The sequence below is a fragment of the Heterocephalus glaber genome, unplaced genomic scaffold (genome assembly GCF_053883595.1).
Source record: "Heterocephalus glaber isolate CG9 unplaced genomic scaffold, H.glaber_assembly_v1.0 deba00001594, whole genome shotgun sequence".
NCBI classification, from domain to species: Eukaryota; Metazoa; Chordata; class Mammalia; order Rodentia; family Bathyergidae; genus Heterocephalus; species Heterocephalus glaber.
The window spans coordinates 10,429,614-10,453,058 of record NW_028258369.1 but is presented as its reverse complement, the minus strand read 5'-3'; the positions used below and the strand labels follow the sequence as shown (position 1 = coordinate 10,453,058).

Sequence of the window (23,445 nt, the reverse complement as noted above, 5' to 3'; positions counted from 1 at the left end):
AGTCTAAGATGGCTTGCTCCAACACCAAGAATCTCATTGTACATCCTGGGCCATCCCCAAGCCCAGGTGCTGGGGTTGTTTTTCGTGTTTCTGAGAGAGCTTTGATGTCACTGCTAGTTGGGACTGGAACAGCTTCTGCTCTTCTTAGGCCATTGTTGTCTGGACTCTTGGTCAGTCCTTCTATTAAGGGAAGTCTTTCCCACCCCTGACTTGGATAATGTTTCTTTCACCAGCTGGTAACAATGATTGGGCTTTCCATGGTTCGGCTCAAGTATTTTTATTTTTCTCTATATTCTGTCAACTGGCAATCACATTTCTATGGTTCTAACTATTAACTCTAAGCACAAAACAGATGGAAGGATGATCTTATTCCAAGAGGTATCTGCTGTGTTCCAGCCCCAGGGTGTCTGGTACTTTCCTTTCTCATCTTCCACTTGGCACTATGCAAAGTTTCACATTCTGGCAAGAAAAAGGAAAACTGATTTTGGGTCAAGTATTTAGGCTCATTTTTAACCTAGGCCCCAGGTTTCAATTCCATTTCCAGTCACCTAGGTATTCCATGGGTACCTTAAACTTAGTTTATCTAATATCAAACAGATAATTTTTATTCTTTAAAATCAATTCCTTCTACCCTTCTACTATCTGTTATTGGGTGTACCATTTTCCTAAGTCCTTTGAGTAAAATCTTAGCATCAACTTTAAATCTGTCCACTTCTTCTGAGTTATGCACGTCTGCAGACTCCCTTTCCTGGTTTGCCTTCACCATACCACTTTAGCTTTGTGTCTGCTTAACCTGTTAAGGCATGGTTTCTCAGTCAAGCCTCTTCCTCCTTGTCTTTCTTTCTCATCCATTTACTGAGCACCAGGCATCAGAAATCCAAAGACTACCCCAGCCTTTTAGGATGCTAACTAGGGGAAAAGGAGCCTGTAAATACTTGAGGCTGATGCCTATTAATCAGCTTATAGCTGAGATCAGAAAGGATGAAGAAGGGGGGAGATCAGTTCTCTCACCAGTACAGGGCCAGTCTGGCTACAAAGGAGTGAGTTTGACCTGCAGCTTAAGAAAATACATCTGGCAAAAGCAAAACTTTGGAGGTATAGAGCTGTGAGGTGGGAGAATGTCAGAGGGATTTGCAGGTTGCAAGCCTAGAGGGAAAGCAAGTAGAAAGGCAGGGAGCAGCCCGTTCATGGCAGGCCTTCAAGGCGTATGGATGGGTTTCGATGGATCCTGTCACAGGAGAGCCACTAGCTTGTTAAAGGACAGGAGCAGGACAATCACACTTATGTGAGAAAGGTCACTGTGGACACAGCATGGATAGTGGACAAGCTCTGGGAGACCAGGTATAGGGAACAGGGAAAGGGGACATTACTAGAACCTCTGCATCAGGTCCTAGTCTTCTGCGAGCCACGACAGCACAAGGCGATTTAATTAATATATAGACAGAAATGAGAGAGAAGAAGCTGAGCTTTGGCCTGATCAATGCTGTTCTGGGGTTTAGCTCAGTGGTTCCACCTCCTGCCTTGCAAGTGTAAGGACCCGAGTTCGAACCCCGGTAACAACAACAACAAAAAAGGATAGAAGGAAAAGACCCCAGACCCTGAGCTTGCCACACCTTTATTCAGAACATCTGCAGAAACAAAAGTAGCAATTGACTCCAAGGGTGTGGCCGATGATCCTAGAACAATGAGAAACTATGCAGATGAAGATTGGGGTCCTCCCAGTATGGTGTAGTCCTACCCTGGAGCATCACAGCATCACCCGACCATTGAGGTCTTAGCTGTGACAGGAGGGGAAAATGAAGTTATGTCTCGACAGGCCTTAGCTAGCCTGTAGACAGGAAAACTAGGTCCTAATCATGATTTAATCATGAAATGATTTTCCCTCAAAATGATGTAGAATTGATCCTGACAACCAGGAGCAAGGCACTCAGTTGGGATGCCACTGACAGTCTAGGTCAGACACAGGGGCTAAAGGGGAAGGGAGAGAACAGAGATGCTAATGGGACAGCTAATGAAGACTGCCCTGACAACAAATGGGAATGTGGAAGATGGAAAGGGAACAGTTGAGAGTGGCTCTGAGACTTCTGACTTGGGTGCTGGGATAGATAGGGGCACAAAACTCGTACAAGGAAAAGCAAATTTGGGTGAAAGACATTAAATTCTGCTTTGGAATTGCTGAATTTGAGATGAGTATGTTGAAAACATGGGCAGCTGTATAGTCTGTAGGTTCTAGTAAGTGCTATCCGACAGAACTTTCTGTGATGAAGAAAACATTCTATAGAATTGTGTTGCCCACTGCAGTAGCTACTAGTCATATCTAGCTACTGAGTAGTGAAACGTGGCTACTATGGCTGAGGGGCCAAACATTCTCCAACCTATCTTTCAGTAGCCACATATGCCTAGAGGCTATGGTACTAGGATATACAGCCCCGGACAGAGACCAGGCAATAGGTACAGATTCAGCAGTCTTCAGAGACATGTGTTATATCGTACCTCCTTTATTCCAGAAAGTCTGGAAAGTTTTTTTTTTTTGGTACCGGGGATCGAACTCAGGTCCTTACACTTGTGTAGCAGGCAGTGAAACAAAAGTCTGGAAAGTTTACAAAGCAAGATGCAATTAGCTTCAGAAACAGATGATAAAACAAGGCAAAGGGAGAAAGAAGGTAGGAAACGAGATGACAGGACAGTCGATTTAACACACCAAAGGCTCAACACGTGACTGCTGTATGAAATACGAACCCTAAATGTTTTGAAGCCAGAGGAAACTAATAGTGTGGTAGGGATAATCTCAGAGCAGGAGGGAGCCGCACTGTTCAGAGAGGACTTGTCAGGTGAGAAGCTAACCAAAAACAGGACTGGAAGCTCAGATAATATTTAAAGGATGAGGAGTGGATAGAAGAGACTCAGGAGTCTGGAGATTAGGAAGAATGGTGGGTACACAGTTGGAAGAGTAAGTATGAGTTGAGGAAGTAAAGATAGGAAGTACAATCAATTTTCAGGAGCTGGGCTACGAAGGTAATGTAAGAGAGAGGATGGTGGCTAGAAGGTAAAGAACTTCCCCTTCCTAAGCACACAGCCACAATCACATCACTCTCCTGCTCAGAGCACATACCTTACCCTACCTGGAGGGCCTGCAATTACCAAGGCCTGTCATTTGAGGTCCTGTGATTCATCATCCTGTGAGCTCCCTTCAATGACCTACGGCCCACCCAAACAAGCCTGAACACTCAACAAGAACAAAGTCTACTGTCATTAACTGAAAGGCTGGAGTGAGAAAATAATTGCAGTAGCCCAGAACTGAAGAAGGAATCAGCCAGATACCACCCCTTTTAAAAATTTGATCAAGCCAGGTTGGTGCCAGGCACTGGCAATCTCAGCACTCTGGGAGGCTGAGGCAGGAGAAGCGCCAAGTTTGAGTGTAGCCTGGGCACCTTAGTGACTTAGTGAAACCCTGTTTCAAAACAGATAATAAAAACAAGTGGCGAATTGTGGTAACTATCTGTCACCCTCTACCGTCTGAACTAGACTTAAGGGAGGCCAGAGGAATGGGGAAAAAACAAGAACCAAGATATATCATGTACAGGTACAAATTCCCAATGACGAATGTGATCATAATGTATACCTAAAATCTACCAATACACTTAATGGAAAAAAAAAATGGGCTGGAAATGCAGCTCACTGTGAAGGCCCTGTGTTCAATCCTCAGTACCACATACACACAAAATGAGATCAGTAAACCTGTAAGCAGGGATCATAAAGACTTGTCAAGGTTACTAAAGGATCAAGAATATCTTATTATTTATTAATTTAAATTCAGCGATGGCCTTCAAGTGCCACAGCACCACTTGCTTCCTGTCATGTTCGCTCTCTAAATAGCACTGGGTTGCACTCTGTGATTATTCTAAAAGCTTCCTTTACCAATAAAAATCAACCTTGTCCTTTAATACATATCTCCTCTCTGAATACAAAGATCAGAAAAGGCAGGACTGTATTGCAACAAAGTGGCCTGGCGCTATCACCACAGTGGTTCTCAAACACTGCTGAGCTACTAAAACACAGCAGGGCTTAGACCAGTGCATCTTCACTGTGATCTCTGCATGATTCTGACTCCCTCCAAAGTTTGAGGACCTTTGGGGTGACATGTTTTGTCTTACTCCAGGACTTCCCCACAGCTCAATGTTCATGGGCTATGAGCTTGGCTCCCCTTACCCCCACACCTAGGAAACCCTGCCCAACTCTTTTCACTCTCACTCTGGGGTATAAGGTAGGATAATTTGGGAGAGAAAACAATTTGGGAAGCAGAAGCAAGTTCTCTACATCCAGAACCTTCTGTCTTCCCGAGGCCATTCTTATTCTATAGTCCACATTCTCCTGGTAGCTCTACGAGGCCTGCCTGGTCTCCAAGTCCGAGAGGAGAAAGGGAAGCTGCTTGTAATGTTTAGATCCAACGTCTATAAATGTCCAGGTCCTCTGAAAAGAGCAAAGTTCCACCTGTGTTAATTATGGTGAACAGAAGATGCAGTCCAGCCGTTCTAGGTCCTACACTTCTGCTTAGGTTTTAGCAATACCAAAATCACAAAAATAAAGGCAAGCTGCTCTTTGCAACCCAGCTTTTACAAGAGATCCTGCTGAAGCTCTGAGCACTTGCATACCTCTCCTGTTCTTCCTTCTCCAGTCGTTCTTGCTCCTCCTGTTCCTTCTGCAGCCGAGCCTGTCTTCTCTTTTCAGCCAGGATCTTTGTAGCTTCTCCTGCATCAGTGGTGCCTGCTGTGGGCTTCCCCAAAGCTATGTCAGAAAAGAGGCAATAAGAAGAAAAGATCAAGGTATATAAACATACCAGCAATGTTTCCACACACACAGCAGCTGCTGCTTAGATACAAAAAGACCCAGTGCAGTGTGGTGATGGGAAATGCTGCCAGGACAGTGTTATAATTAACCACTGAGCAGAACCTGTGATAGGCCAGCTGTGACCCTGGCTGCATTCATTCCACAGTAGAGGGTGGTGGGCAGCTGAGAAAGAAAAACAGAGTCACAAGCAAGTCTCCCAGCAGCCACGATCTGGGTGAACACACTGAATCACAGAGGCTTTAAGAACTGAAGGAAAGGCCGGGGGTTTAGCTCAGTGGTTCCGCAGCCTGCCTTGCAAGCACAAGGACCCGAGTTCGATCCCCAGTACCAAAAAAAAGAACTGAAGGAAGACCCTCTCTTGTGAGAAGTGCAGATGCCAGCTGGCTGCAGCTCATTTACTGGGCACTCCTGTGAGTTTCCATAGCTGTGAGAAGAGTCAGCCCCTAGGTCTCCTCCAGGGCGCCTATGGGAGATGGTGGGGAAGGTCTCAGGAGCAACAAGCAGGCCAGATAAAGCACTACAAGGGGATGTCATTTTCCCAGGGAAAACCCCCCTCTCTCCCTAAACATGAGAAAATGGCAAGTAGACTGGATCAGGGAGAGGCATCTTGGGAAAGCCACCATCCAATGGCAGCATCGACAAAGAAGGTTTACCTGCACTGCTCTCGGCCCTCCCTCCTGTGGCAGCATGCTTCTCAGTGGCCTGCTTGTCCGTCACATGCTTCTCGGTAGCATGTTTGTCTGCCTCGTGATTTTCAGTGGCCTGCTTGTCCACCACATGCTTCTCAGTGGCCTGCTTGTCTGCCATATGCTTCTCTGCCATATGCTTCTCTGGGATTTCTTCTCCTTGTGGGCCAGCAGCCTGCGGACCTGAAGTGCTTTCCCTTTCCTTATTACTCTTCTCTTTCTCTGATTTCTTCTTGAGTGTTTCTTGGCTGGGAATGGGGGGAAAGCGGTACTTCACAGGAGATCCTTGGTATGGTGGCTTCACAGTCTTTGGAGACTGTGGATATGCTTTTGAAGTTGTTCTGGAAAACCAAAAACAAACCATAAGATGATTAATGGGCCTGACCACAGAACTTTGTTCCTAAGACATTTGGTTCCAAAAGGCTGAGTAATTTCATCCTTTGAGAAGACCAAATACAAAGTTAGTACATACTAAAAAGTCTCTAAAGCAGGCTGAGGATGTAGCTAAGTTGGTAAAGTGCTTGCCTAGTATGCGCAAGCCTGGACTTGATCCCCAGCACCCTCAACAAATAAGGCTTCAAAAGTACTCTTACCCGAATAGGAACGTATGTTACCTGTAAGATGGCCCTGGTAGAAGGGAAGCCACTCTGAGAAACCCAGCTGGTGATGGCAGGTCCTAATCTCACTTATGTTTTTTTTTTTTTGGTACCAGGGATTGAACTTGGGTCCTTGCGCTTGCGCAGCAGGCGACGAATCTCACTTATGTTTGATGACCACATAAGGATAGTGATATGATTTGGAAATGGTTTATCTCCCAGAGGTTCGTGTGCTTGGAGGCTGGTCTCCTGTACAGTGACAGTGAGAGGTGGTGGGACTATTTAAGAGGCTAGGCCTAGTGGGCAGTGATTAGGTCATGGGGGCACTGCCCTTGTGAGTGGATTAATGACTTTCTTGAGAGACTGAGTTAGTTCTCTGAGATTAGATTAGGTCTTTGGGAGTGAGTTACATCTCTTGGGACTGCATTATTTACCACAAGAATAGGTTGTTATAAAGCAGGTCAGTTCCCCTTCTGTCTTATTATCACACTTACTTTCTTCCACATGTGCCCTCTTCCCTTCTGCTTTTCCATCATGAAGCCCTCACCAGAAGCCCAACTGATCCTGGTACCATGCTCTTGAACTTCCTTGCCACCAAACTTGTGAGCCAAAATAAATCTCTTTTCTTTGTGAAGTAGCCAGCCTCAGGTATTTTGTTATTGTAACACAAAGTGGATTAAAACAGCTGAAGTGTTATGTATTTTCTTACCACCTCTTTTTATTTTATTTTATTTTTTATTTTTGGTACTGGGGATCAAACTTCGAACCTTGCACTTACGAGGCAGGGGGCGGAACTACTGGCCTAAATCCCCAGCCCACCACCTCTTTTTAGATGAACATCAAGATTGGATCTGGTGTCAGCATATGGCAATAGACGATCTGTCCCCTTTTTAAAATATTGTGATAAAATGGGCCAGGGATTTAGCTCAGTGGTGTCACCGCCTGCCTTCCAAGTGCACGGTCCTGAGTTCGATCTCCATTACCAAAAAAACCAAAAAACAAAAAAACACAACTAAAAAAGAACTAAAATATTGTGATAAAATAAATATAACATAACATTTACCATCTTAACCACTTTAAAGTGTACAGTTCAGTGGCATTAAGTACATCACATTGTTGTGTTACCATTATCACCATCCATCTCCATTAGGGAACAATTCCCCATTCCCCTCTCTGCCCCAGCCCCTGGTAACCACTGTTCTACTTTTTGTCTCTGTGAAATTGACTATTTCAGGTACCTCATATAAGTGGAATCACACAGTATTTGTCTTTGTGTGTCTTTCTTATTTCGCTTTGCACAATGTCTTTAATGTTCCCAGTTCCTTTTTAAATGCTGAGGAACAGTCAGAGGATTAGAGGGTACCTTTTGGAAGTCCTTAGGATTTTTTTTGGTACCAGGGATCAAATGGAGGTCCTTAGGTTTAAAAGAATCTCTCTCCTCTTTACTGGACAGTGTAAAAGGTGAAAACAAGCCACTCAGGGAAGCACTACTTTGTTAAAATGCAGGTTTGTTAAAGCTATGACAATTTAGGGTTAGATACTGGTGAGTGCTGGGTGGTGAGGACACAGACAACAGCTGAGTTTGAGATGTCAAGTTACCCAGGGTTTTGCAGTTATGTGCACAGGAAGGATATAAAGTAATCGGTATAAAATTATAAATTATCAGTTTCAATCATGTAGCAGGTTGAACCATGATTGTTAATATCCAACTGTTTTTGATCTATAAAAATGGCAACTCAGCCTATTATTTAAGGTCAATTTCTCACCAGAAGCTTAAAGGGTTACCTGATCAGATCCTGGTAGTAAGGTAAAAATATGATAAACTTGGTCTTGAGCTGGAAAACATCTGTCTGTCAAGTGGTATGTGGATTGGACAAGACAAAGACCAGTTTTCAGTGAGGTAAAGGCTAGCTCATGGTGCCCAGGACAGCACCTTCTCTCAGCCATTGCCAGGAGGGTCACACAGTAGTGGGGAAAGATGATTCCTGGATACAATGAATACTTCTTTAACATGATCTGAATTTCTGAAATACAGTCATTTGAATATCAACCATTTTACTGATGCAAAGCTTGTCTGGATCAAACTTGCATGGTGGGCTATCCACCCCTTCCATGGCAGTCTCCTTCCCTGCTAGCACCTCTACCCCACGAAGAGTTTCTTCATACTGGCCAAACTCCTTTCCCAGTGTCATCATCCCATTGGCCTGGAGTCACCCAGGACTCAAGGCACCTTGTTTATGCAAAGAATACTTTGACCCTCTGCAGGTTCTTCTCCTCTCTACCCTTGGGCTCAGCTGGCTCAGACTCTATGTTTAAATTTTCCCACAATTCCCAAGGGATGTAGTCGTTCAGATGACTCAGCAGCCAGGTGGTTTCTTTTTTATGAAAAAATAAAACAAAATTTCATAACTAAATATTAAGAGAGTAACATTCGTTAATATACTGTGTATCACTATCTTCAAAGTAGTTATTCAGAGCACAAGATATAGACCAAAAAGATTTTTATAAAGAAACAGATAACCTAAAACTTCCTTTTCAATGAATGAAGATAAACTAGTAGTATAAATGAAACAAATTAGCATATATATTGCAATATTTTTGAAACAAAAGAATAGGTAATTTGGGGAAGTATTTAAACTTCTCTTTCCCCATTAAAAAAATATATGTAATGTTTCTCCTATAAGAGAAACCATGTGCTATTTAAGCCTGTGTGTCTGACTGATTTCACTTAACATTCTGGTCTCAAGTTTCATCCATTTACCTACGAAAGCGAGGCGGTTTCTAGATGCACTATATAACTCCCATTTTCTTTTTTCCTAGACTCTTTTTTTGTTTTTGTAATTTCACATACACTTTTTTCTTTATTTTTTCAATTTTTATTTTTTATTAGTACATGTTTGCAGCACACAATGATTACATTCCTTGTAGGGAGTTGGTACATATACATAACACATCCTAGTTTTCTTTTCATCCCTTTTCCCTCCCCACTCCCTCCATCTCTTGGGCCCCTTTTCTTTTGTATTTTATATTTCTCATAAGAGAAATCATATGATATTTAAGCTTGTGTGTCTGATTTATTTCACTTAATATTACAGTCTCAAGGTGTATCCATTTTCCTAGATTGTTTTATCAAAGAAAAATTATGTATAGAATCCCTCTGCCTCATGATTTGCATTTGAATGTATAGCAGGCTTTTCCAAATGACATTTGGGGGTAGAGTGTTCTGTCTCATGGGGGCTGCCCTGTGCACTCCAGGATGTTGAGGAGCATCCCCGTCATCCACCCACTAAAGGCCAGTATCAATCAGACCTCCTCTCTGGGTTATGACAACCAAAAATGTTTCCAGACATTCCCAAATGGCCCTTCAAGGACAAGACTGTCCTCAGTTGAGAAACTCTAAGAGGAGACACACCCCATTCTGTCCCTCAGATATAAGAGGAACTGCTCTGGCTATAGGGGTAGTGTCTAATTCCCACAACAACCCCGAGGCACACACACTCATGAGCTCCTGAGAGCCTTGGCTTGAAAGGTAATATATGACACCTCTATGATTTAGCACATGAGTCCTTAAGTGTTCTAATGGACAGGGTCAGATTGGTCTGATTATCTGGAGCTTAGCTCTCCATTAACATCTATACATTCCTATACATGTTTACTGAGTGCTGTCCACATACTCAGCATAGCGCTAAGTGTGGGGGGGTGTATTTGTGTACATACATGTATATATGTGTGTCTTTTAGTCACGGAAATACAGTATGACAGAGGTGCTATTGTTACTTTACAGATGAGGAAACCCAGCTTAGAGAGGTTACATGACTTCTGTGGTTAACTAAGTGATGGAGCTAGGGTTTGAGCCTACATATACCTGACTATACTCCTTACCACCCTTCTCTAACTCCTTGTGTTGTAATGGTGGGGAAGCATGGGTTTGGGCTCATCAAGGCTCCAAGGTGTTCTTTTTAGAACTAGTAAGGAGTAAGTACTCAGTAACTATTAGATTTGGCAGTGTTTCAATAGGTGTTATGATAAAAATGCAAGTGACCCTCACAGATATAAGAATGAACCAAAAACCAGGAGGATGAACTGTTAACAGGGGAAACTACCTTATCCTGTTCTGTCATGTTCATAGTACTCCACTGAGGAGCGTTTTCCAAGGAGCTACAAAAAACTGTGTTTAGGTTCCAAGAATGTGTAGAAACATATGGCAAAAGGTCTTTTCCCTGCTCGTACCTTTCTTTCATACTGTCTAGGACAGGCAGATTCTCTATGTTGCCCCATCCAACTAAACATCCCAGCCCTCTCAAACTAACAAGTGACATGTTGAGATGAGTGGTACCCAGAGCTATAAACCCACCACCCACTCTGCCATAACCACCATGAGGATGTCTAAGAGAGACTCATTGTAATCCCTTGCCAAGATTAAAACGCATTACTGACTTCCTGGAATATCGAAATTCTGTGTGTGCCTCTGGTCCAACAGTGTAGGAGCAGGGGGTGAATTTGGGGCTTGTGAGAGAGGCCATAGGATAGACTGCTATCTTGTAGTAGATGATGTGGACAGAAATATTTTCTCTTCATATAAGCATTCCTACCTTGACTCATTGAAGAGCCACTTCTGGCATTGGAGGACTGACAAAAGCCATCTGCTCCTTTCTTGCCCTTACCCCTATCCCCAAAGAGCACGGTATGAGTTTGCTTGTTGATAAGACTGAGCAAAGGTGTCAGAGGCACACAGCCCTTGTCATTCTAGTTCTCTCTCTGAGACTTGTTGCAAGTGGCCCACACTGTGGGGTTCTCTAAGCAGTGCTGAAAGATGTGGGCTGGCCCCAGGGGGAGAAAAGGCCTGATTTCTCTAGGGAGAAAAGGCCTGATTGGCCTGGTGGGGGAAGATCTGAGAGTCTCAGGTCAGCATGGCTCCGAGCAGCCTTTCGTCAACTTGCTTTAACAAAATGGTCACATGGAGTTCAGTTCGCACCTTAGACTATGAAGTTCTATTCTAAGTAAAACTGGGCCAACCATGTATGAGCACACATTTATAAATAACTTCTACCTGAGAAATAGGAGTGAATTATTTGGGATAAAATTCAAGAAGTCTGTTTATATTCCCTATCCCAGCCCCTGACCAATAAACAGAGTAAGTCAGAAAACACACACACACACACACACACACACACACACACACACACCTTTCAAATTAGAGAAGTATTGACAAGTCCAATTTTTTCTCACAGTGTAGGACCAAAATACAGAATACAATCTTTGAAGTTTCCAATCTTACCTACATGCAGAGTTTCCTGCACATCTTTCTTACCACTTGCTTATACAGATTTAGCACCCTGACAGCTACCCTGAAAGGGCACAACATCTTGAACAAGGCAGTGTTGATCTAGCAGGCCCCATGGCTCTCCGGCCAGCTCTGTGCATACCACTGTGAGCCAAACAATGTCTAGCAAAGCTATTTTTTAAAAAAAATTCCTGGAAATAGTTATCTTGACTGAAGAAAGAAATTAAACAGCAATTAATCAAGGAACTCACTATGTTTTCACAGTTTTATTTTAAAGTACCTTCTCATCTATTTAATCAGGGTCTATTTTGATCACTACAATAACCCAGTGAGGTAAGTAGGAAATTGCTATTAACCAGGGTTTTTTTTGTTTTTTGTTTTTTTTTGGTACTGGGGATCAAACTCGGGTCCTTGCGCTTACGCAGCAGGTGGCGAAACCACTGAGCTAAATCCCTGGCCATAACCAGTTTTGATATGAGATCCAAAGACCTGGGAGCATAAGTGACTTTTTCCAAAGAGATGCCAATAGATCAAAGTGCCAGGGCCGGCACCCAAGTCATTTGTTCTTTATATTGCTTTTTTTTTTAAGCTCTTCCACTTTTTTTTTTTAGGCTCAATAAAAATACAACAAAGAAGAGTCACAGAGTTTGTTTCAGTGGTAAAAGAAGGCCTTCCTGGAGCATAGGGCAGGATTATATAACCTTTTGAAGTCCCATGACTGGCAGAAAATATGAACAAACATCTTTGTAAGTGGAGTGGCAAGAATAACTCTCAGGAGAGGGTTGTCACACTTCTGAACGTGAGCTGACTGCAAAGCGAAACCCCAAAGGACTTTTTTCCTCCATACCGTGGAATCTAGTTCTATTTTTCCCAAAGCCCCTTGACTCTAAGCATGGTGTACACAGCCCACCCACTGGCTGGGAGAGAGGGGTCTGTGGCTTCAACAGCACAGCTTAGCCAACGTTCTGAATGTAATTATTTCCCAGAGAGAAAAAGAAGAGTTTTATGTCAGAAAACCCTGTGGATATGACCTTAACCCAGTGACCACAGTTGGCACTACCAGTAATGAAACAAACTGACATTGTGGTATGTGGCACTGAGAAGGACTCAACATTCTTGCTGTGGGATTCCTGTACCCTAAATCTAACCATGAGGAAACAGACCAATCTAAATTGAAAGATAATCCTCAAAATAACTGGCCTGTGTGCTTTAAAAACATCAAGGTCATGAAAAAGAAAGGTCGGGGAGCTGCACCAGGTTAAAAGAGACTAAACAGATGAGACAACTATAAATACAATGTGAGACCCTTTTTTGGTTGGATCCTGGAATAGGGGAAAAATGCTGCAGACAACCTTAGTGGGACAACTGGCAAACTCTGAATATAGACTATAAGTTAAGTGATAATATATCAAAGTGGAATTTTCTGATCTTCAAAATTATACGGTGAGTATATAAAAGAATGACTATTCTTAGGGGTAAAGGGGCATGCCATCTGCAACTTACTATGTGATGGTTCTGGGAGAAATTTGCACACGAGTGCACATCTGTGAGAGTGAAGGTGAGCCTGTGAACGGCAGTGCTGAGGGGATGGGAACAATCAAGCAAATGTGGCTAAATGTTATCACAGGATGAAAAGTTTACAGGAATTCTTTGCTCTAGTTTTGCAATTCGTCTGCAAAGTTGGAAGGGTAAAAAAAAAAAAAAGGCTTGAAAATTTGGTCTGCATTCAAAAAGACCATCTGATAAGACTGAAAAAATATAGGACTATGGGGGCCGGGGATTTAGCTCAGTGGTTTCGCCGCCTGCTGCACAAGCACAAGGACCTGAATTCAATCCCCAGTACCAAAAAAAAAAAAAAAATAGGACTATGGACTGGATGAGTATACAAGTATGGCTGCAAGGGAGGGGTATCATTTAACATTTTCAAACATCCTTTTCAAGAAATATTTCAAGCCAGGCATGATAGTGCATTCCTGTAATCCCAACACTCTAGGAGGCTAAAGCAGGAGGACTGTAAGTTTGAGGCCAGCCTGGACAATTTAGCGACATAGCAAAAACCTCTCAAAGAATATTCTAAAAGAGCTGAGGATGTAGCTTACTATGAAGGTACCAGATTCAATCCCTAGTACAAAAAGAAGGAAAAGAGAGGGGTAGAGAGGAGGGAAAGGAAAATGAAAGGGAAGGAAAGAAAGAAAAATTTCAGATAAGACTATAAAAGGCTATTGGAAAACAATGGTGGAGGCAAAAGTAGCAGTTAAATTGCCAGTGCAGGGAGCCTGACAGACACTCATATGTGGGCGGGCATAACTACACCATACATTTGCCAGAGAAGCCTGTGGAAATGGTGCCTGGTAAGGAGCAAGCAATTAAATGTCCTTGGTTGCCAAAGAAACAGGCTGTTTTCTGCAGGCCTGCAATTTGGAGCAAAGTAGGAGGTACTTATCCAGACTACTGCATCCTAATTTTTCCCATCATAAAGAATATCTATTATGTTTCCAATACATTATAAAATAAAATTAAACTTGGTCTCTGATAAAAAACCAATATCAGCTATGAACTATCTCTGGAAGTGATTGTTTTGAGCATATTTTCCAAAGATGAGCACCAGAGTATCTCCCATCCCACATGATCATAGGAATTTATTTCTTTGACCCACTGAATTTGGGTTGGCCTAACTGCTTTGACCAACAGCATATATCAGAAAAGTAATGCAATGCCAATTCAGGGCATGATCCTTAATTGGCCTGGCACTTCCAACCCTGGAAGATGTTCACCCTTGGGCCTACCCCCTCTTCAAACCCAGCTGCCATGCTGAGATGCCTAAGCCACAGGGAGAGGCTACCTCCGAGCACTCTGGCTGACAGCCGCAGTTAAGCTCCCAGCCAACAGCCAGCTTCTCTGATAGCCAAGTAAACGGGCCATCTTGAACCTCTGGTCATTGAGTCCTAGGTAACTAGCCCTGGCTGACACTGTACCACAACAGCACAGCAGATCCCAGGTGAAAACTGTCCATTGACAATGAGTCAACCCACAGAAGGACCGCATGGAAGATTCAGCCAGAGAACCTCTAGTAAACTCAAGTCATAGGACTATGACACTTAATAATAACTTACTGTTTAGGTCACTAAATTTTGGGGAGTTTGTTACAGCAGCAATAAGTAACTGTAACATTATCCATCATAACAACTAAACTGACTTAAAATATATTCTAAGAGAATATATTTAGAGAACATTTCACATACACAAAATTAGAAATACAGGCAGCATCAATACTCAGGCAGAGACAGGCTGGGTTAATCCACTTGGCCACACTTGATTTCTTCTCTCTAGGTTACAGGAAGAAAACTATGCTTCATCTATGTCTTTCAGAGTGCTGCTGAAGCTAGTTTTCTAAAAAGCACAAAAGTTCCCAACAATACCAACAATGAAAATAAACTTAAATGCTTAAAAGAACAACACTATTAATATGCACAACCACCCAACTGTGGCTTAATTTATCAGAGATCAGGGAGGAGAACAATGTACTGTCAGAGCTTAGGAGGTCACAGGAAAAGGGATCATTAATCACATGACTCATCTGAGCTTCTGGATACGAGTTCAAAGGGGCTAACTAAGCCCCCTTTCAGAGGCAGGTCATTTAATAAAATCACATTACTTGGTCTGCACTGAGGGAATGTCAAAAATAAAGTTTATTGTGTGTGACGCCACTTTAAATATCAAGTAAGTGTTTCTTTTTTGTCTTTCTTCAATATTGAGCATGCAAAAGAATATTTATAAAATGTGTCAGGTATAAAGAGTGATATAACAAATGCCTATGCACCCACCACCTAATCCAAAAAAAAATTCTATGATTACTCTGGAATCTCCTGTGTGCCCCTCCCTGATCCAAACCTTCTCTACTTTCCATTCAGGGGCTATCATCACCCTGAAATTTATGTTTGTCATTTTCTTTCTTTTTCAGAAATTCACTTTTCCACATTTATATTCTTAAAAACGCACTGTTTAGGTCTACATATTTGGGAACTCAAAATAAATGGAATTATACTGTTGACGTTCTTCAACTTGCTTTTTCCACCTATGGGCAGCTACGGCCCATTCTTTTTCATTGCTGTATAGTTTGGCTGGAATTTCAGAACTGATTTATGCTCTGCATGAGTTCCCATGTTTCCCAGACCCGGACCGTACCTACTGTAGTTCAGCCAGTAATTTTTCCCAAGTGGGAAATGTACTTTCAAATCAGGATATATTTGCTTCTCCTTAGACTTCTCAACTCATTCATACAGGTTGAGCATACCAAATCTGAAAATCTGAAATGCTCCAAAACTCAAAATGTTTTGGGTATCATGTTGGTACTGCAAAATTTTCAGATTTCAGACTGTCAGATCAGGGATCTTCAACTATAAACTCTATGCAAACATTGCAAAGTCTGAAAAATTACAAAATGTGAGACTTTTCTGGTCCCAAGCAACCTGAATGGACTAAGACAGAACCACTATGAGCACCTGCTGATTAAGAGGACATCAAGACAGTACCCACCCTAAGGCAGTGTAGCAGGAGACCATTAAGTGAACATAAAATGCTGATTTGGAACAATGAGGCATGGATCAGTGTAGCCTGCCCTCTCACTTCATGCAGGACTCTGCTCAAACATCACCTCCTCAAAAAAGCCTTTCCTGACTACCTTATCTAGCTACTCCCCTTCTACCATCCTCTATTATCTGCTCTGCTTTAATTTTTTAGCATAACATTTATCACCACCTGATGTGCTTGCTGTTCATTATCACACAGCCTCCATGAAGGCAGAGACATTTGCTATATTCATCACCGCATCCTCAGCCCTCAGAAGAGTGCTGGATACAAAGCAGGCGCCATATGGTATTTTGGAGGGAATGAACGATGGAGATAAGCATGTGATGCTATGTGAGCAGAAAGAAAGGAGGCAAACTTAGTTTAGGCTGGTTCTAGAGTTTGAGCTGAGTCCTGGGCAGCCCTTTGGACTGGGGACTGTACTGTTCTCCACCATGTACCTGGCTCCTTCCCACCTCACTTAGGTTCTTTGAAGTGAAGCCTGTTCCCACTCACTTTGGGATTCTCTGAGGCATTTGGCACAGCGACTTACATTCAGTTTTCCTACAAATATTTAAAGCATCTACTGTGTGCCTATTATTTTAGTGTGTAAAATAATGTTTCCTCTATATTGAACTGCATAGAAAGTCTTGGATTCTATTCAAGTCTCTTTGAAAACAGAGGGCTTTTATATAAAAGTTACAGAAATATAATCTTTCTTAAGATTTTCAAATTCAAAGAAATAGCACAGAGCCAACTGTGAGCTTGCTTCCGAGAACCTAATTCTCATCTCTACAGAAGGCAACAACTCCCTTGCCTATCGAGTGAAATTTACAACCACAATGATGAGACTTGCAAGTTCCTATCTGTGTGGGAACAACTGGTTAATACCCAGGAAAAGAGAAAATAAAAGCTGGAAAAGTCCCAGTATGCATCAAACTTTTCTATTAATGTGAACATTCCAAATTAATACCAGAATAGTGACATGTGGACAGAAGCTGAAAAAGCTAAGAAATAAGATCACTTTAGGCATTACTAACTACTAAGGCCTGGGCTTGAAGACGTGAGGCTGAATCCATCACTTACATTCCTCCCTGGGCGACAAGGTACTGTTCTTCTAGAGGATTGTCAGTGTTAGTGATACTCAACCCTTACTCTCTTGATGGTAATATAAGGAGATTAGAAAAATAAGACCAAATATTAGTCAAATCATCCCAAGATATCATAATGTTTTAAATAAATATATTATGTTAGAGACAAAGAGAAGACAAGAGTAAAGAGGTCTCATAATTATTTTAACAAGGTTGCAAGAAAGCAATACCATAACTACAGACAAGCAAAACCAGCATAGAAAGGATACCATGAACTAAAAAAAATAAAAATTTATAAACATGTTATTAATTCACCATGGAAGGACATTCTTTATGGGGGGCAGACATGTCAATAAAAGGTATCAGTATGTGTATAAAAACCATAGTGATTGGGGCCGGGGATTTAGCTCAGTGGTTCTGCCACCTGCCTCACAAGTGCAAGGTCCCGAGTTCAATCCCCGGTACCAAAAAAAACCACAAAAAAACAAAACCAAAAACCAAAAACCATAGTGATCTCTGAGAATGATACCGAACACTGTTAGAACAAAACACATTAGAAATAACAGCTGATGTCACCTTGAACTATTTTAAACAAATTCTCAATTGTTCATTAAATCTGACATCTTATGTTCTCTGAACCAAACTAATGCACTAAACATGGTTTAGTGTATATGATTCTCAATATATAAAAACTTTGCTGTTTTCCGAAATTAATTAAATCCTATTTCACTTCCTCACTATTCTTGAATATATTTCCACTGTACAGGGATTGAACCCAGTGCCTTCTTACTGAACTCCATCTGGCCCCTTTTTACTTTTTCTTTTTAATTTTGAAACACTGTCTCTCTATGTTGCTAAATTGCCCAAGCTGGACTTGAACTTGTGATCTTCCTCTGCCTCCCAGAGTGCTGGGATTACAGGTGAGTGCTGCCATGCCTAGCTTTACTACTAGTAAAATATCTTCATGATTTAAGATAGTAGCCACAGAATTATTGTAAATTTTCTTTTTGTTACATGGTATCATTTCCTAAGAAAAAAATTTATTTGGTTTCTTAAAAAAACATATTGCTGATCATGGCTGACAGGTTATTATTGTCTCTCTGTTACAGAGACAGACAATGGCCCATCATTTACCTAAAAGACACACAGAGTCAATGCCAGTATTTCTCCTGCTCCCAAATTCTGCTTGGCCATGGCTTACAGGGAATCAGGAGTTACAATTTTGGATGGCACCAAGCCCCACCAAATCAGCTCTTAATTGTCAGACAATAAATCTGGCAAAGAGGAGAGATGCTTACTTAGATATCACAGGAGAAGATGACCTCTTAGGAATGCCTCCAGGAAGCTCGCAACTTCTCAGTGGGGACCCAAGGCCCCCAGTGGGAACAGAAGTTGTCACTCGTTGCCCCCTCTTCACTTTCTCTGTCTGTAGGGGAAACAGAATAGGGTAGTCACAGCCTATGACTGGTATTACTACTACAATTTCTAAAAAGTCCGAGATGGAAGTGATGTACAGCTTTAAGGGGGATCAATACAAAGCTATAATGCTTCATGTGATGAGAAAATTTGTAAAGAGATACCATGGGGTCATCACATTTAGGTCATCCAGCAAAAATAATAACAATTTTCGACCTCAACATGTACATATTTCCTTCCTTGTTATGGTCGTGGACATATAGAAACTGGAAAGAGTACAAAGACACATGCTCACTGCAAAAGATTATAGGTAAATAAGAATGTGGTTATAACATCCAAGACGGCAAGCTGTAGATTCTGATAGCATAACAGGGACTGTAACCCACTCATTTCTCTATCGGCAGAAGGGAGAAGGGAATAGACATCAGTGTCAGGGCTGCAGAAAGTGCTCCACAAGGATTAGTTCTCTTCTTTATCATACTTTTCTGTAACAAATCCTCATTTGGACCCCACATCCAAAAATGTCAGCCCCCTTCTATAATAATCCATCCTACAGCAAAATCCAAGAGTTAGAAACATCATGTCTCTTTTAAGAACCTCAGGGACGTAACGAATATGAACAGAAAGTATGTTATAAAATGCCCAACAGGGCTGGAAATATAGCTTGGTGTTGGAGTGCTTGCCTAGAATGAGGGAGGCTCTGGGTCTGATCCCTAGTAGTACCAAAAAAGTGCCCCATAGGCCTCTCTAAGCTACTTTGCTTTGGGAGTGCCACCTGGCCAGACTAAGGTCTGTTTTAGTTTCCAACTTGTCCGGTGTGTTCCTTCCTGGGTGTTCTTCGCTGCAGTCAGCTCCTCAGAGCATTTGGTAAGGCCCTCGGTCTTACATTTTGAAGGCACCGCTGGGATCCCCGGGTTTCCTTCGCTGCAGTCAGCTCCTCGGAGTGTTTGGTAAGGCCCTCGGTCTTACAGTACGTATCTATATTTATACTAGATAATTTCTACATGTATAAAATATTTGAGAATTTTAATTGAAAGGAACGATCTTCACTTCTAATTTTTGCTTTTCTTTTTAGTCCTTATACAGGTTGCATTTCAGAGTAATTGTGGCTTCATGGAATGAGCTTCAAAGTGTTCCTATCCTTTCAATTACTTGAAAAATTTTGAGCAGCATTTGTGTTCAATTTTCTCTAGTGTTCTAGTAAAACTGAGGTGTAAACACATCAGGGTATGTGCTTTCTTGGTTGGTAGCATTATTGCTATATCAATTTCCTTGCTTGTTAGTGGTCTGTTCATGTTTTTATTTTCTTCAAATTTAATAAGTTATATGTGTGCATACATTTATTTTCTTCTTCCAAATTCTCTGATTTATTGGAATATAAGTTTTCAAAAGTGTTTCTAATAATTCTCTTGGTTACTGCGTTGTCTGTTGTAATTTAATATTTTTATTTCTAATTTTAATGGTATAGGTATTCTCTCCCTTTTTAGGGTGAGTTTGGCTTATAGTTTTTCAATCTTATGTGTTCTTTCAAAGTAACAGCCCTGATTTAATGATTTATTTTATATTTTAGTCTCAATTTCATTAATATCCACACAAAGGTGGATAATTTCTTTGTTCTCATTTTGGACTTTCTTTTTTTCTTGTTCTCCTAGGATTTTGAGATGTTATCATTAGGTTATTTACTAGAGATTACTCTTTTCTTCTAATGTAGACACTCACAAATATAAAATTAATTCCTTTTGAAACTATTGTTATGGGTGTCCCACTATTGCAGATAGTTGAGTTAATTAGATATCTTGTAGGCACTTAGACAGGGCCAGGCCAGGAGGAGCCAACAAGGAGGACAGTCAAGGAGCCATCATGGCGGACAGTAAAGACACATTCACTGAAGGCTAGCATTATAAAAGGAAACTACCATACCCATTAGGATGAATAGCAGTGATTGATATTCTAAGTAGGTATCAATCACCTGGGTGGGGGACCAAGGTCTTAACCCAGCCTCTCCAGGAAATATCCCTGACCCGCCCTTACTGAAAATCATAGTTTGCTTGCTAGGTGACTTGCTCCCCCATTCGACCCCATTTATTCAATATTACCTGGGTGACTGTACTTGTAATCTTATTGGTTGGGCATGGTTTTGCCCCACCTTGTAAATTTCCATTGGGTCTTATAGTTTTGTCCCACTTTGTACCCGCCTCACCACATGGCTTTGCTGTATAAAACATCCTTGAAAAGTGGGGTGGACAGGCAACCCACTTTCAGGTCCCCTTTCTGTCTCTTTTAGACAGAAGCTTTCTTTCTCCCAATAAACTTTTCCTACTCTTAACTTCCATTGTTAATAGAATTCATTCTTTGATTTTAGAGAACATGGACTAGTGTTTTGGATATCCAGCAGTCTTGGAGTTACATCTCTCCCCCCATATCACCACAAATTTTGATATGCTCTATTTTCATTTTCTTTTGTTTCTGAAAATTTTTCAGTTTAATTTGTGATTTCTTCTGTGACTGTTAGCCAACCTACAATGTATCTTTCAATCCCCATATATTTGTGTAATTTCTGCAGTTTATTTGCTGTTGAGTTCCAGTTTCAAGTCACTATGACCTGAATGGATGGAAGGAGTTTTTTCATTTCTTTTTTGTAATTATAAAAACATGCATTATGTCTGAAAACATCCTCTGTTTTGAATAAAATTTCATGGTCTGATGAAAAAAAAAAGCCCCATAGTGAAGTAATGCAGTAGTTTTAACATAGGTTTGCATATTATCTGATATACTTCTCTTTAAAAGTAGAGCTTTAAAGCTCAAGGTCCTGAGTTCAATCCCCGGTACCAAAAAAAAAAAAAAAAGGAGAGCTTAAACTTCCCTCCCCTCGAGAGTAGATTGATCTTTGTGACTTGCTTCTGATTAACAACATGTGGCACAAGAGACAAGTTGGGCATAAAAGGCATTGCAGCTTCTCTCTAGTGCTTGCTCTCGGATTGCTTGCCCTGGGAGAAGCCAGCTGCCATGTCATGTAGGTACTCCAGCAACTTCACAGAGAGGCTCACATAGTGAGGAACTGAGGCCTCCTGGCAGCAGCCATGTGATGAACATCTCAGAAGAAGTCCAGTACAGCTTTCAGATGATGCAGCCCCAGCCAGCATCTTGACTACACCATCATGAAAGACCCTGTACCAGAAAGGCCTAGCTAACACTCTGAATTTCAGACCCAAAAAACCCCATGAGATAAGAAATATTTGTTTTAAGCTGGCAAGGTTTGGAGTAATTCACTTTGTAGCAAATAATAACATAAGTAGTATGGCATATATAATTTCTAAATAAATACACAAAATTGGGGGTACCTGTTCAACATGTATTTTACTGTTGGTATCCTGAAATATTTTAAGGCTGCAGTTATGGGTGGTGGTTGACCTAGAACCTCAGTTCTAGTTACCCAAATAGGCAAGACTTGCTCAGAATCTGATATTCTTGAAGAAGCAGGGAGAAGACACTTGAAACACTCCGTCTGACTCCTGTCCTTTGGAGGGCAGGCTATAAGAAGGATGTCATTAGGAATTTTCTACCAACATTAAGATTTAAGGTTATGCAAAAAGTTAAATGATTTCCAAAAGCTGGGTAAATTTAAAACTAAATCTGCCCCTCGAGCTGTCACTGAAGACTGACAGAAATGCAGATTCCAGGTCAGGTGCAGAAAGTAATCAGAGTCCACAGAAGTGAGTGGGTTTTAACCTACCGGAGAGGCCTCTGCTCCTGCAGGGGCTCCTTTCCCAGCATCTCCTACACCAGAGGTAAGTGGAGCCTTCTTCCTCTTGATGGTTCGGGTGGGAGAAGAGTTGAACGAAGATTTAAGGGGGCCAGCGGGAGCTACATGAGGACAGGCATGGAATACTAGAGAGTTACAATATAACAGCCAAAAAGACAGGAAGTGCAAGGAGAGAGGAAGTTGGGAAGAACACAACACTTCTACTAAAATTTAACACGGACAACCTACGTTCTCAAAATACTTTTTCTATTGTACACAGAATGAATCTCATCTAAAAAGGCTCCCAGGGCCGGGGATTTAGCTCAGTGGTTCCGGTGCCTGCCTCGCAAGCACAAGGTCCCGAGTTCCATCCCCGGTACCAAAAAAAATTAAAAAATAAATGAAAAAATAAAATAAAATAAAAAGGCTTCCCAGACTCAAGAGTTCAGTTCATTTCAGAAGTTAAAAGTCTGTACTCTGGAGCCAGACAGATCAGATCTTGCACTGCTACCTAATAGCTAGATCACCTTGGACAGGTTACTTAACTTCTCTAAATCTCAGTTTCCTTATGGAGTCAACATAGCTGACCTGACTAATGTTCTTGGAAGAGCCTGCTTACAAGGTTGGTCCTTGGCTGGTATCTAGATTTCAGGAAGGTTCCTGCTTTTAACCAGTGAGTACTTAAACTGTTTCTACAAATAATACCATACGTTTTAGTGGTCTGGAATTTGGGTGTGTGCCTGGCAGTGGCTCCCTAACACGATGACCTCAGTAAAAACTCCGGGTGTTGTTTCTAAATAGAGTCCTAAGTTGTCAATATTTCACATGTGTTGTCATAATATTTGCTTAGGGAACTAAGCACATTATGTGTGACTCACTAGGAGAGGACCCTTGGAAATTTGTACTTTGTTTTCCTTTAGATTTCTCCCCATGTACTTCTTCCCTTTGCTACTTGTATGCACCCTAATATAGTAAACTGTAATCATAAGTAGAACTATGCTGAGTCCTCTGAGTTCTACTTTCTCCTGGTGAGTAAGTCATCAAACCTTGGAGAGGCTTAGGGAACCTCAGACAACTGTTATCAGAAGTGGGAATCACTAGAATGACCCTGATTCACTGAAATGTGGTAAAAAGCATCGTATGGGAAGAGGCAGGATAAAAGGGTGAAGAATGGTGAATCTATACTGTGTAGGTGGCTATGGAGTCACCCATGGTA

The 23,445-nt window shown here is 41.6% G+C and overlaps 1 protein-coding gene across 6 annotated transcripts in view; it reads right to left on the bottom strand.

Moving 5' to 3' along the window:
* Positions 1-23,445, bottom strand: part of Map7d2 (MAP7 domain containing 2) — a 128,717-nt gene that overhangs the window by 16,005 nt on the left and 89,267 nt on the right. For all 6 annotated transcript variants that reach the window (XM_004866169.4, XM_013066046.3, XM_004866167.4 and 3 more), the window contains 4 exons: positions 22,221-22,351; positions 18,370-18,497; positions 5,502-5,875; positions 4,653-4,785 (listed from right to left, as the gene is read on the bottom strand). In XM_004866169.4, coding sequence (XP_004866226.2) covers positions 4,653-4,785; positions 5,502-5,875; positions 18,370-18,497; positions 22,221-22,351 — 766 coding nt within the window. The remainder of the gene's footprint in view (positions 1-4,652; positions 4,786-5,501; positions 5,876-18,369; positions 18,498-22,220; positions 22,352-23,445) is intronic.